This window comes from Chelonoidis abingdonii, chromosome 2, assembly GCF_003597395.2.
Source record: "Chelonoidis abingdonii isolate Lonesome George chromosome 2, CheloAbing_2.0, whole genome shotgun sequence".
In the NCBI taxonomy this organism is placed as follows: Eukaryota; Metazoa; Chordata; order Testudines; family Testudinidae; genus Chelonoidis; species Chelonoidis abingdonii.
Window position 1 is genome coordinate 183,574,295 of NC_133770.1, and position 15,621 is coordinate 183,589,915.

The window sequence follows — 15,621 nt, forward strand, 5'->3', positions numbered from 1 at the left end:
TGTTACTTGTGCCATTGAACACGTTTTGTTTTAAAATATTCTTTTTATTGGAGATTTAATTATAGGAACAAATGAAAAGAAATGAGACTTGAACACTAGCACCCAGCAGGCATGCTAATGTAGAGAAAAGTAAAGAGTGAGTCGGAATCCAGATATTTAAATAATGCTTAGGAGCTCAGTCAATCAAAACACAGATGCTAGCATTGACTACAGTGAAAGCACTCAGTTATGCAAGTCCCTGAATACTGATTGGCTGAAAATCTGAATGACAATTATTGATGTTACTATTCAATAACAACCTTGAAGTGTGTCAACTCCTGTGCAATGTTCAGATCACAACTATCAGTAACCACTCACAACACACTTTTTGCATGACAGCTATGGTTATTTCTCACTAGCTACACAACACAGATTCTACACACTTAATCTCTGCAGAATGTAAGTCATGTGTGCACAGAAACTCTGGCAATCTAAGCTTTTCACCTCTTCCTGCTACCTTTTATACCACCTGCCACTGTGCTGCACCACCCACCCCACTCCTCCTTTTGCTAGTATTTATTCCTAGGAAAAACTAAACCATTGTGCCCCTGACTCCACAAGAGGGAGGAAATCATAGAAATGGAGGGATGGAAGGGACCTCAAGAGGTCCTCAAGTCCAACCTCCTGTGTTGAGGCAGGACCAGACAAGTGTTTGTCCAACCTGTTCGTAAAAACATTCAAAGACACAGATTTCACAACCTTCCTTGCAAACCTATTCCAGGGATTAATTATTATTATAGTTGGAAAGTTTTCCTTAATATGTAACATAAATCTCCCTTTCTGGAGATTAAAACCGATTACTACTTCTCCTACCTTCAGGGGACATGGAGAACGATTAATCACCATCCTCTTTATAACAGCCCTTAACATATTTGAACACTTAACACCTTCTCCATCAGTCATCTTTTCTCAAGACTTAAAAATAAACCGAGCATGTTTACCTTTCTTTACAGCTCACATTTTTTAAATCTTTTATCCTTTAGCTGATCTCCTCTGGAGTCTCTCCAATTGATCCAGATCTTTCCTAAAATGTGGAGCCCATAAGTGGACATATTACTCCAGATGAGGCCTCACCATGCCTATCAGAGCAGGATAATTACCTCCCAGGTTTTGCATTAAAGGAGTGTCATATCCTCCCCCAGAATATTAGCCCCTAGATCCTTTTCAGCAGTACTACCACCTACCCAGTTATTACCAATTTTGTGGTTGTGCATTTGAGTTTTTCTTCCTAAGTTTAGTTCTTTGCAACTGTCTACTGAATTTCATCTTGTTGATTTCAGAGCAATTCCCTTATTTGATCTGGTCATTTTGACTTCTAATCCTCTTCTCCTCCAAAGTGCTTGCAACCCCTCTCATCTTGGTGTCATCCACAGAATTTATACTCATTCTCTCTATTCCATAGTCCAAGTTATTAATTAAAATATTGAATAATATAAGACCCAGGACTGACCCCTGCAGGATCCCACTACGTATGTCCTCTCAATGAGACAGCAAGCTATTGATAACTACTTTTTGAGTACTGTCTTTCAACCAGATGTGCACTCACTTTATAGTAATTTAATCTGGACCATATTATCCTAGTTTGCATATGAGAATGTCATGATGGACTGTGTCAAAGCCTCACTAAAAATATAGATATATCACATCTAATGTTTTTCCTCCAATCCACCAGGCCAATAACCCTGTCAAAGAAGGAAATTAGGTTTGTTTGGCATGATTTGTCGTTCAAAAATCCATGCTGGTTATTCCTTAAAATCCTATTATTTTCTAGGCACTTACAAGCTGGTTGCTTAATAGTTTGTCCCAGTATCTTTCCATGTGTCAAAGTTAGGCTGACTGATCTGTAATTCCCAGGGTCGTCCTTGTTCACTTTTTTTTTTTTTTTTTAAGATAGGTACTATGTTTGCCCTTCTCCAGTCCTCTGAGACCTCTGGGTTCTCAGAGAATAATAGTGCTAATAGTTCTAAGATCACTTCAACTAGTTCCTTAGTATTCTAGGATGAATTTCATTAGGCCCTGCTGACTTGAATACATCAAACTTATCTAAATATTCTTTAACCTGTTTCTTCACTGTTTGTTTGCATTCCTCCCTCCCCCCCCTTGTTAATATTAATTGTGTTGAGCATCTGGTCACCACTGTCTACTGCCTGACGTGGCCAACAAACAATCTCCTTCCCCTGGAAGAGCCAGTTCTCCTTCCTCCTCTGGTGCTACTGTAGTCATCCTTAGGTGGCTAGCATCCTCTGTCCCAGAGATTTCCACATATGTCCTGTAAATGAAGCCCTTGTGCTCCTGGTTGCTACACAGACAAGCCACCTCCTTTTGCAGCTCTTACCTGCTTTCTGAGGGACTCCACCGACAGATACCTCTCATAAAGGTCATCTGCCTGGCATTCATCGGTGTAGACGCGCAGTCTACATTCACAGCAAGACCAGGCCAGAGTGGAAGCTTGCAGAAATTGCTTCCTTAGGTGCATAGTATTGTTTAAAGATTCCCCTCCTCCCTAAAACACGTAAGAGTGGATAGGGAGTAGCATCCTAATTCATCCCCGCCCCAACATAATCCATCTTTTAAAATTACTCAGAATGGTGAAAAACACACTTTTCAAAGAGAGACAGGGATAGGGAGAGCTGGGAGGAAAGAAGAGCTAGGGAGGTTTTAAAGGTCAGCACTTATATCATAGAAGATTAGGGTTGGAAGGGACCTCAGGAGGTCATCTAGTCCAAGCTGCTGCTCAAAGCCTGACCAATCCCCAGACAGATTTTTACCCCAGTTCCCTAAATGGCCCCCTCAAGGATTAAACTCACAACCCTGGGTTTAGCAGGCCAATGCTCACACCACTGAGCTATCCCTCCCCCCATAACTGGATGTATAATACCTAGTTTTGAAAATCTTGGCTTTACTTTTTTTTAAATTATTCATTGGGCAGTGGGGTCTGAGTCTTCCTAAGTAGCACTGGGGTATGGAGAGGCAAAGGAAGAAGAGCTCAATTTTAATGCTAATTAATAGTAATAAATAATTACATACAAAATACTACATTAAAAGCATGATAAGGTTACAAAGTCAAGCACTCAAAAGTTAAGAAAAGCCTAAACTGAGACTCTTTGAGATTTAATTTGTCCCTAGTTCACATATACATTATGGCCAATATATCATAGGAAGTCTGTGGCACAACCACAGATAGAATAGCTAACCTTATATCTGGCATTTTCGAGACTTTGGGTGCTTGACTCTGCAACTGTTTTTGAGAACTGCTTACACATATGAAGGTGGTTTTTTTTTGTCTATATGTTTGCAGGATCCAGAACATAGCTTGTTCTGTCATCTGTAGACATCTGTGTGCAGTTCCATAAGCTACTGCAACCACAATAATTCTATCACTGGAAATTGAAGAGCTATAGTATGACAATTTCTTTTGAGTCTTAAAGTCTGTTTTTAAAAAGAGAGTATTTCAATAACAAAAGCTTAAAATGTGTGTAGTTAAAACACTGGTGTTCCTACTGCTGTTCATTTGAAGTATTTCGTCTTTTCCCCTGAAGGCACAAAGCTTAAGTAGCAATTAGCAATAGGCTTTGAGTCAAAGGTTTTGACAGTATTTTCCACTGAAGTGGTGCGGGGTGGGGGCTGGGAGGGGGAGGAAGGTCATAGAAAGTAGTATTAGGTTAATATATGTGTGTATATATAGTGATCAGTGTATTCCAGAACAAATCAGCTATCCACAGGTATGAATGCTTACACCAAGAAAGAACTCCAAAGGGTGAAATCCAGAAACTGACCGCTTCCTTGCTTTTACACAATACACAGTGGGAATTTATGTACTAGAAGCGCCAATTTTAAATAGAGTTTTTCCTCAATGTTTTTTTAAAGAATGTTTGAATTCTTCCTTATGTATGAAGTATGTTCTTGGTTCACATCTTCCTGGCTCACAATACTTGAATGTCATGATATTTTAAAACATTAGTGTTATAATAGAGAAGATTGCAAAAACCGTAAAAAATGAGGACACATCTCTGCTTTGGAGAGTAATGTAGACTATAATTAAAACTGGTCTTTTATATATTCTCGTCAGATTGTTATTCGTGATGCGTATCATCATAGAAGCTCCAGTCATGGACTCTGTTGTGCTAGGTGCTGTACAAACACAGAACAAGGACAGTCCTGTCCTTATATATCTTAGTAAACTCAGAGAAGAATAGTAAATATTATATTAATATATGAAAATTGTTGGGGGGGGGGGCGACGACCACCTAGGTATAGAATCTGAAGATATAGAAATATTGTGTGGAGAGCGCGAGTCCAGTGTAAGAGGGAATCTTACTTTGAGAAATCTGTGAAATGAATAAAAATATCTTGGGATTTTGGGCAAGACAGGAACCTAGGTTTAAGTCAGATTAAGAGATTGAAGCAATTGGGAATTTATGAGCTAAAGCATCCTAAACTCACCACTTTCATAGTCAAGACAAGCTTATTGACTCTCATTTGTTGTTTGCATAGGTGTGAGATCCAGTCAAATTAATTCAGATAGATTTACTTACCTATAAGGACTTAACACATACAGTTTACACCAACATTTGTAGGAAGGTTATCTCTGCATAGGAGAAAGAGAAGCAGTATGACTCCTCAAAGAATATATGCAATTTGGTACAGGAATTTAATCATCTCCTAGACAGGTGCGATTTCGCCTCTTCCTCCCCCCAAGGGTACTGCTTAAAAGAGAATCCAGACTGGAGTCCCAAGCCCAAAACTTCAAAATCAGCTGACCTACACTATGATGAAACACACATAATTAAATCATAGGTCACTCTGCAGTATCATATGTTAAAAGTCCTCTTATAGTTGTAGTCGCATTAAAGCTGATGGATCAATTAAGAACCTAAATATATGGTTTGGATGTGGGTTGTTTTCATTTGGATTTTTGTCCCTTAAATTATATTATGCAAGTTTTTTTTATCCTTTTAGGAATGAGATGAGTAAAGTAAAGGAAAACCTAAATGGTGTTGACTGATATAATGTAGTACTATCTTTCTATTTAAGCTATTGAGGAATGGGCTTTTTAAAATTATTTTCAGAACGATTTTTTTCTCTTTGAAAAAGTTTTGTCTTCAGGTAAATATTGTAAATGAAGACTGGTTAAAACTACAAATTTTTCCACTAACATGATTCTTATGACATGGTAGATTTAAAATGGTTTATTAGATTATATTTCTAATGCTCAGCTTACTGTCTAGGATGCAAGGGCTGAATCATTACACAAGAATTATTTAAGGACTCAGTTAGAGCTCTTCCATACAACTAATCCTACTACTAATTTAAAGCATAAAGGTTGACATTTAGGTAGCTCTAATGATACAATTTTTAACCAAAACTCAGTTTGTATATTTTCGTGTGATGCGTGTTTTGTTTGTGTTCATAGCTGGATAGAAGAATGGTAGTGTCTTAATTCTTATTAAGGTCTGACTTTTTTTTTCATAAGTCATTCATCTTTACAGTAAGTTGTCTGTGTAAATTCACTAAATAGTGCGCTTCTTGAAATTTTAACACTAAACCAAACATCCTGAATATTAGTTTTCTGAGCCAAATGCTGTTTTGTGCTGATGTTTTTTGGAAGCTCAGCAGACTTGACATTAATCCAATATAAAATAAAAATATTAGTGTATCCAAGCAGTTCCTTTGTCAATATGATCCAGCCGTTTGGCTGAATCAGGATGCAACAGATGAGGTTTCTGTTACTGAAGAAAATTCTTCTCTTCCCAAGGTTGATACTCTTTTTTTTTTTTTTTTTTTTTTTGTATCTGTAGTTTAATTTACCACACTAAAACGTGATTCAGAGCTTGATTTCTGAATCATGGGCAAAGACAGTGGTGTCTGTTCAGCTTTTAGACTTAAAGTCAATGGGACTTCTCATGTGAATAGAGTTACCCACCTACTTAAGTGTTTGCAGAATCAGGGCTGTTTTGTGCACTAGTTGTCATTTAACTCCTAGTACATTTGGTTGATATTAATAATGCTTTAACTACTTTTTTCTTAAAGTTAAGAATTCTGGTAAAATCTAATCTTAGTCTCTCCTGCCCCTTAACTAGACACACTTCTGACTAGCACTTTCCATTCTTTTTTTGTCTCTTCCAAAAGATTGTGTAGTAGTCATTCATACTAACTGCAAGGATGCCCACCTTATGAGTCAGTAACAAACTTGAGAATATCCCACTGGTAAGCTTGGCAAACAAATCTGTCATCACTAGAAACTTAATGAACCAGAAAACCAATTCCTCTACCCCCTGCAAAATAAGTATTTATTAAAAGAAACACTTTATATAGAGAAGATTTAAGGGGGGGGAAATGCAGTCTTACAGGCATGAGAAAAAATGCGTAAGTAAAAGATACAGGATTAGGATAAGTGTGGCTAACGATACACTTTGGAAAATGGAAGTGTAGAGCCCTTGGTTGTTTGTGACTTAGCAGTGATGATGCACTTGTGTTGTACTTTGAGTGCTGGGTGATAGACATTTGTGATTCTGTTTTGTATCAGCATTACAATTCAAATGATATCAAGTTGTCTTGACCTATTCCCCCAAAGCTGATAACTCTGATAGAAAAACTTTGCTAGGTCTTCAGTGGAATAACTATTTTTCTAATTTTTGTATTGGGTCTTATTTTACAGGTGAAAAGCAAAGGTTTGGCTGCGATCGATCAGTATTTGATGTGGAAGATTCTGATGGCCCGGAGGACGACGACAATGACAATGACAATGAAGATGATGATGAAGACAGCCAAGCTGAATCAGTCCTATCTACAACCCCCTCAGTTACAGCCAGCCCTCAGCATCATCCATCTAGAAACATCCTACAGGAGACCACAAGTGCTGATGAAGACATCAGAATTACAGACTGCTTTGCTGGGGTCCACACAGACTCTATGGATGGTTTACCTAAAGCACTACTTACAAAGATGACTGTACTCAGTACATTGCAATCAGACAGCAGGAATTCCAGGTCACCAACAGCAATTGCACATCAAGAAGCAAAAGAAGAGAAAATACAAGACAAGGAAACAAGTATAGAGCTTGCCATCTCTCCGGGCCCTTCTCCTAGATCTCCATGTCAGCAGATGTCTGTAGATTATCCAGATACAGCAGAAGCTTTGGGAAGTTCTGCAACACCAGCTACTGTTGTTACAAAGGTTAGAGTATTCAATTTAGGGGGAGAAGGGAGACTTGGATTTTAAATACTTCTCAAGAGCTGTGATTGGGAGCCAAACATCTATTCTTATTTTGGTGATTTTAATAAAAGCCATCCGTTTTCCTTCCTTATATTCTTCATACAATTGTTGCAGACTGATGCAGATATAAAAAAGAAAAAAAAAAAGAATTCTAAGTGCAGGAGCATAGTAATAATATAGAAACACTTAGTTTTTACTCCCCCTCAGCCCCCCCTCCAAAAGTGTGTAGATTAGATTTTATCTCCAGGACTAAAAGGATTAGTTATAACATGGTTCTCTAGATCTTTGCAAAAGTTTGGAATTACTTGACTGTACTGTACAGACTAAATAGTGGTATATACCAAATAGACTTAGTGCTAGAATAGAATGCTATGTTCCAGGATCCAAAAAACCTGCACAATAGTTGCCTGTGTTCAATACCAAGGGCTGGGAAGAGCACAGAATTACTAATCTGAGGCTATAAAAGAATTAAGACTTGTATTCAAAGTTTCCAGCCCAGTGCACCGTCACCTAGGCAAAAGGATTAGTTGTTGGGAACAGGACAGCATCAGGAGGAGGCGGCTCCATTGTGTCTGTCTGGAGCTTCACCTGCATATGGCATACTGAGCAAGATGCTCGCGTGATGCATGTGCCATGCTGATGGAATCCTGAGGGATTTACTCTTGGGGGACTTCTGCACCAAAAATAAAAATTCTGGGCACAGTTCTAAATTCTGCATGTTTTGTCAAAATAACACAATGCAATCACACCAATTTCAATTATTTTAGTAATTTATTTCAAAGTACCTGTCAGCAAGTATGTCTGTAACAGTACAGACAAAAAAGATTCAGGAAATGTTTTTTGACATTCCTTACTAGGCATGTCAATACAGAGCTTTGAATAATAATTCATTTAAACTATAAAACCTTATTTCCCATGCCCCTCAGAAGCAGGACAAAGGCTTGGGGAAGTCAGAGTAATGGAGGATCTGAGGGAGAGGAAAGTAATTTCTGGGAAGGAGCCTGGGAATGAATCTGGAGGGTTGTTGGGTGTGGGTGGGAAAAGCATGGAACAAGTTTGGTGTGGGGTTTTTTGGTGGAGGGGGGGAGCCAGGGAGGCAAGATTGTTAGAGAGTTGGGAAGTCTCCCCCATGCAGACCTTGGCTGATCCCTAGCCTCTCCCATTCAGTCAGACACCTCTGCCCTTGTCCTTACGTGTTGCTGCACCACCACTCCCCCATGTCCTCATGTGTCCCTGCACCCCTCCTCAGCCATCTCTCTTCCATTCCCCCCATGGGTCCCTGCAGCCCAACCCCATACAGCCCCTGGTTCGATGCTGTCACACCCTAGCCTCCTGTGCCCTGTTCCACTCTGTCCCTCCCACTGGCCCTTCTGAACCCCAGTCTGTGACCTCCCCCCCAGCAGCCCCATGTGCCCTGTTCTGTCTGTCCCTCCCATATCCCATGTCTCCTCACCTAGCCCTGCAGGCATGGCCCTGTGAGGAACGCAGCCACTGCCACCTTTGTCTCTGAAGCTGGCTTCTCTGGCCTTGAGCTGGCTGCCCTCTCTTCTGGCACAACAGCAGCCCCTGGTGGGAAGAAGGTGTAATTGCAGCACCTCTCTGACACTGTTTTCTGTTGGGGGGGGAATCTGCGTGTGCAGAGTAGGAGTAGGGATTGAACAAACCAACCTCTAGCAAACGGAGGAAAACACAGATGGGAAATGGCAATTTTCAGCATCTTACAACTCAGGCAAATGGTGATGGCATAAGGCACCTGCCTCCTTAATCTCTGCAGTAACCTGATGTGTACAGTAGGGTCGCAGTAACCTGATATGTACAGTCGGGTCACAGGATATTAAGCCCTAGTAGTAGTGCAGCTGCCCCTGGAAGCCCCAGTTGCAATGGGAGCCCCATTGTGGTAGGCATTGTACAAACACACAGGATGAGAGTATCCCTGTGTCAAACTGTTTACAGTCTAAATAGACAAGACAGATAAAGAGTGTGAGAGGCACACGGAGGCAAAGTTAGCTGTCCACGACCATACAGCAGGTCAATGGCAGAACTGCAAACAGAACCCAGGTCTCCCAAGTCCCAGCTCAGTGCCCCTCCATTTAACCATGTCAGTTTATGATGACAATACTTTATCATCATCCATCTCTTTTCATTCTAGTCTTACAGATTAAAATCCTGCATCAATAAATGCATTGTAGCATTAGCCTTTCAGTGCAGAGACTGTAATGCTGCTGCTATGTGGCTAAATAAATACCCCCAGGAGAGGATGACGCTTGTAGATCTGGATGTCCAGTGACAAGATAGCACAGTAGTTAATTCCCAGACAAGAGCTGATTTTCACAATGAATTTACTGTAAGGGAAATGCCAAAATGCTTGTTATGTATTAACACAAGAGAGAAAGCAGATGTACTAGACTTAGGAAAGCTTTCTTAAAGGGTGAGGAGCGGGAGACATAGTCAATAATTGTTCAAGTCATGAGCTGTATTGTGAACAGATTTATTGCAACTTCCTAAAGGGAAAGTAGTCTGTAATTCGAACTACCTCCTTTAGAGTATTTTGATTTAATTTAGCTGCACTGGCCCTCTTAATATTGAAATGTTTTTGCTGTTCTTTTGTAGAGCACACCATCTGTAGGGCTTCCCTCACCAGCCGTGGACCAAAGCACACAGACAACAATGGTGGGTCCTTCAGCAGCATCACTCTATCCTGACATCCAAGAAGAGAAGCTGCATGCCACAGAACTGACAGCTCCTCTGACTCATTTATTTAGCCACCTTCCTTTGCACTCACAGCAGCAAGCCAAGACCCCTTATGGTATGATTCCAGTAGGGGGCATTCATGTGGTCCCTGCTGGCCTAGCCACGTACTCCACATTTGTACCAATTCAAGCAGGGCCAGTGCAACTTACCATTCCTGCTGTTAGCGTGATTCACAGAACTACAAGTGCGCTTGGTGACACGGCATGTGCAGTCTCTGCCACTGCAAATCCACTAGGAGTTGCTGAAGTGAACAGCGTTGTGCCATGTATTCCAATAGGTCAGATTAACGGGCCAGGCATCCAGAGTCTGAGTACACCAAGCTTACAGCCTCTTCCACCATTAGGCATGGAGACAGTGAACATATTAGGCCTGGCAAATACAAATATAGCCCCTCAAATACATCCTTCAGGACTCACGCTAAATGCTGTGGGACTACAAGTTTTGACTGCAAACCCTTCTCCTCAGAGCAACCCCAGCCCTCAGACACACATTCCAGGCCTGCAAATATTGAATATAGCACTGCCTACGTTGATCCCTTCAGTCAGCCCCGTAACTATAGATGGGCAAGGAGTTCCAGGAACACCAGCTTCCAGTAATAAAGCCTGTGAAATTCACCAAGAGCGGACTCCTGTGAGTTTTCCTGCAGCTGACATCGATCCGATCACTAGTGCTGTATCTCCTCAAGTGGCACCTACGGTCCAGTGGTACAATGTAAAAAAAGTTGCAGAGCCTTTTCCTTCAAAGGAGTATGAAAGACTTGATGGTCCTGGAAAAACAGATACTGAAAAGGCTGACTCAGCAAACCATGTCAAACCAAAGTGTGATGTCATTTCCATTCAGGTCAAAAGGGCTTCCACCTCAGAACCCCTCTTGAAGGTGAATTCTGAAGTTTTAACCAAGTCCCCCGTCCATCAAACTGTCTCTCCAAATAGACAGGTACATAGGCCAGCAGGATTGCCACGAAGGCAAAATACTGTACAGTTTAGTGATGGCAGCAGTGATGATGAGGACAGACTTGTAATAGCAACCTAGATTTTTTTATTATTATCATAACAACACTTACAGGTTTCTTTGCAAACCTTCCTTTCCTTAAAGCACATTTTTCTGACACAAACTCATTACTAATCTTTTTGTGCAATCATGAACTCTTGACCAATAATTGTTGTTTCTCGTCAGCTCCAGCCATTCTTGTACATGTTGTATAGACAATTGTGCCTTTTTGGAGTTTTATGTTTAGAAACCTGTACAGATTGTTGAAAATATATATATATATAAAATATGTATATTAAAACCAGATAGTTGCTTGTGTTTAGTAAGTAAAAACATCTTATGTCAGAAAAACTAAAATGATTAAATTATATGTTGCACTGTTAAATGTAAATTTTTATGGCTGTGGGGCAAAGTTTCTGTGTACAGAACTAGTATGTAAAACTCCATATTTATTGTATCCATATTAGTCTTGGAACAAGGGTCTGTCCATCTTTCTCGTGTAAGACAGTAGCTTTACACTTAAAACAGAATACAGTATCTGTTATGAAATATTACAGTAAAATTTTGTTTACTGACTTTACCATTGCTTATGTTGTGCCTTCTTGATACTAATTAGTGATTGGTGAGCTACCTAAATCACTTATTTTAATACAGCCCCCATAATTGGCTTTCTGTTTTGAAACTACTGATCAGCTGCCTGCAACAATGGTTAAAGAGTGAATTAACAGGTGTTTCATGTTCTTAGGAAGCAAATTCCTTCTTAAAATTCCTGTAGGGAACGTATTTGCTTATAAATTTTTCATATTTATTATCAAAGGCTGAATGTCAAAATAAGCCTTTTTTCACTTACCAAAAATGACAATGTTTGAGAATAATCTTGTTTTTGTAACTTTGAATGATAAAACCACATTTTAATGAAAGTAAAATATAGTTGAGCAACAAAGGAATAATTTGTGTCTTCTTGCTTATAGTATCACTAGTGCAAGAGGCAAAAAAAATGATGCAGCAGTGAGGGTTTTGCAGTACAAGTTGTCAGGTCACTTCCTTAGCTTCTAATAAGTATTTCATTTCATGAAATTATTACTTCTAGCAGTAGGTGGCTAATTTTGCCTTAAATACAGCTTCATCTTATTCATTCAGGAAAAAGAAAATAGGTTGATGTATACAATTAACTTGCCCCAATTCCAACAATCTCACTGTAAGCATACAAGATATGGAACAATTCCAAAATATTGGAAGTGAATGAGATTCTGGGCATGCACAGTGCAAGCAATTTAAAGTCACCAAGAGGCCTCTTAAAGCCTTGAAGTGTTTCAAGAGAAGACAGTATTCAAGTCTAAGCCACCCTAAATTTGGAATTATCCTAAAATTGATTTGATTAAAAAAAAAAATCTTTCAGCACGAAGTGCTTCCTTTTTTCTTTCTAATAAGTGTATGGAAGAGGGTTAAAAAGATCATTTTAGAAAACAGCAGATTTATAAAGCTATTCTAACAATTGTATTCAAAATTCAGTAGAACAAAATAATAAAACTGATAAGCAATCTGTCTGGTGAAAGTAAAGATGATGTGTGCATATGTAATAATGATTGAGAAACTTGAAAATCACAAGTGAAACTGAATGTTAGCTGGGTGTTGCATTGCTCACAGATTTATTCCTGTAAATTACAATAACAATTCTTATCTCACGCTGCTCTAAATTCAAGTGCAATATTATATCCCTAACGCTGTTTCTCTGTTTTTGTACTTTGCTCACATTGTCTGCAATATTGCAGCACACAGTAATGAAATAATGCAACAAATATTATGTTGGCCTTTGACTTTAAGAAATAGCATTTACAGTATAAATATATCAATGTGATTATCAACTAATTGCAGTAATACACAGCAGTGAGGAAAAAATAGTTATTCACTTTCTCATAACTGCTGTTCTTCAAGATGTGTTGTTCATGTCCATTCCAATCAGGTGTGTGCGCCCCGCGTGCATGCCAGCCGGAAGATTTTTCTCTTAGCAGCATCCGTAGGGTCGGCCTGGGCGCCCAATATAGGACCCGCTACCCCCTCAGTTCCTTCTTGCCGGCTATTCCGACAGAGGGTAGGAAGGTGAGTATTGGGATGGACATGAACACCACATCTCGAAGAACAACAGTTATGAGAAAACGAATAACTTTTTTTCTTCTTCGCATGATTGTTCATGTCCATTCCAGCCAGGTGACTCACAAGCCAAAGCTTAGGAGGTGGGGTCGGAGTCCTGCACTGATTGGAGCACAGCGCATCCAAAGGCCACATCATCTCTGGCCTGTTACGTAATTGAATAGTGCGTTGTGAATGTATGTTTCGAGAACCATCTAATCACCCTGCAGATTTCCTGGGTGGGAACTTTCACCAGGAATGTCGCCAAGGAGGCCTGGGTCCTGAGGGGCAGGCACCCTTGCCAGGCTGTAACACTCTCAAATGCAGGATGTGATCCACGATGAGATGCTTTGAGAAGAGACAGAGAGACCTTTCATTTTTGTCCACCAGGGCCACAAAGAGTTGGATGGACTTCCGGAACAACTTAGTCCTCTCTATGTAGAAGGCTAGGGCCCTAGATACATCCAGTGAGTGCAGCCTGTGCTCCCTATTGGAGGAGTATGACTTGGGATAAAACACTGGGAAGATGATGTCCTGGCCCATATGAAACTGGGAGACAACTTTATGGAGAAAGGCTGGGTGAGGTCTGAGTTGGACCTTGTCCTTATGAAAAAACTATGTAAGGGGGCTTGGACATGAGGGTCCTGAGCTCTGATACCCATCTAGCCAAGGTAATTGCCACAAGGAACACAACCTTGTATGAGAGAGAGAGCAGGGAGCAGGTTGCCAGTGGTTCAAATGGAGGTCCTGTAAGTCTGGACAGGACTAGATTAAGGTCCCAAGCTGGGACAGGCTGACGCATCTACGGGAAGAGCCTGTCCAGGCCCCTGAGGAAATGACTGACTAGAGGGTTTGCGAAGACTGAAAAGCTGTCTGTGCCTAGATGGAAGGCAGAAATGGCAGCTAAGTGGACCCTTATTGATGACAAGGCCAGGTCTCGTTTTAGGTGAAGGAGGTAGACTAGTATGAACGGTATGGGGGTGAGCAGCAGCAACTGACTGCGTTCTGCCCAGATGGAGAACCCTTTCCACTTGGCAAGGTACGTTGCCCTGGTGGAAGGCTTTCTACTATCAAAAAGGACTTGTCTGACTTGATCCGAGCATGGCAGCTGTGCTGTGTTTAGCCATGGAGCATTCAGGCTGTGAGGTGGAGCGACTCTAGATTTGGGTGCCGGAGTCGGCCATGGTCCTGCATTATCAGATCCAGGACCAGTGGTAAAGTGAGCTGTGTTCTACAGACATTCCCGGGAGTGACATAAACCAGTGCAGGTGTGGCCAAGCCAGTGCTTTCAGTATGACTCAGGCCCAGTCCCTGCCGATCTTGAGGAGCACGATGAATCCCGGACTGTGACTTATGAGAGAGCAGAATAGCTGACATTTCCTGTTGCCACAAGTGGCAAACAGGTCTATCTGGGGAGATCCCCCAAAACAGAAGATTGATCTTGCCACGTCCAGCCGGAGGAGCCACTCGTGGCCATGGAAGACCACTTGTGGCCGGCTGAGACTGTCCGCCATCTCGTTCTGCACTCCTGAGAGGTATGATGCCTGCAGGTGGATTGAGTGATCTACACAGAAGTACCACAGCGCAAGGGCTTCCTGGCATAGGGGAGAGGAGCGTACACCCCCCGTTTGTTGATATAGAACATCGCCGAGGTGTTGTCTGTGAGGACTAGGATGCACCTGCCTGCTATGTGGGTTTTGAAAGCATAGCATGCCAGTCGTACTGCACTCAGCTCTCTGACATTGATGTGCAGAGTGAGGTCCGCCTGAGACCAGAGGCCTTGCTTGAGTCCTGAGGTCCCCTAGTTGAGCTCCCCAGCCCAGATCCAAGGCATCTGTCACCAATGAGAGAGATGGCAAAGGGCAGGAATGCCGCAACGACTGCCATGCACTTTGTGAATACTCAGGGAGCTGTCGACAGTCCGAATGGGAGGACAGCAAACTGGTAGTGGCTGCTGCTCACCACGAATCTTAGGTAGCATCTGTGTTGATGATTTGCCCTGCTTTAAGTCTCTTGGATCCAGTGAGGGGATAATGGAGGTTAGTGAGACCATGCGGAACTTGAGTTTCTTTACAAACTTGTTGAGTTGCTGCAGGTCCAAGATGGGTCTGAGGCCCCTCCATGGCCTTCGGTATTAGGAAATAACAGGAGTAAAACCCTTTGCCCCTTAGCTCCTGAGAAACCTCCTCCACTGCCACCACTGAGAGGAGGGACTGCACTTCTTCAATTAGAAGTTGCTTCTGAGAGGGGTCCCTGAAGAGAGACACGGAAGGGGGTTGGAGGGGGCACAGAATTGGATGGAATATGCCCTCTCTACTGTGCAGAGCACCCCATGGTCTGAAGTAATTCAGGACCAGGTATGGTAGAAAAGGGATAGATGGGACAAGGTGGTAAGATGGGAAGGATCCAGAGTCCGTACTGGTGAGCGGTCCTCAACCACAACTTCAAAAGAGTTGTCTAGGCCCGAGCAACAAGGTCCAAATCCTCCTCCACCTC

General features: G+C 41.6%; 1 protein-coding gene across 9 annotated transcripts in view; it reads left to right on the forward strand.

The window, feature by feature from the left end:
• The window catches only part of HIVEP1 (HIVEP zinc finger 1), a 193,496-nt gene extending 181,921 nt beyond the window's left edge, over positions 1–11,575 (forward strand). For all 9 annotated transcript variants that reach the window (XM_032793284.2, XM_075062838.1, XM_075062839.1 and 6 more), the window contains 2 exons: positions 6,698–7,215; positions 9,865–11,575. In XM_032793284.2, coding sequence (XP_032649175.1) covers positions 6,698–7,215; positions 9,865–11,037 — 1,691 coding nt within the window. In that variant the 3' untranslated portion in view covers positions 11,038–11,575. The remainder of the gene's footprint in view (positions 1–6,697; positions 7,216–9,864) is intronic.
• Positions 11,576–15,621: the final 4,046 nt, after the last annotated feature.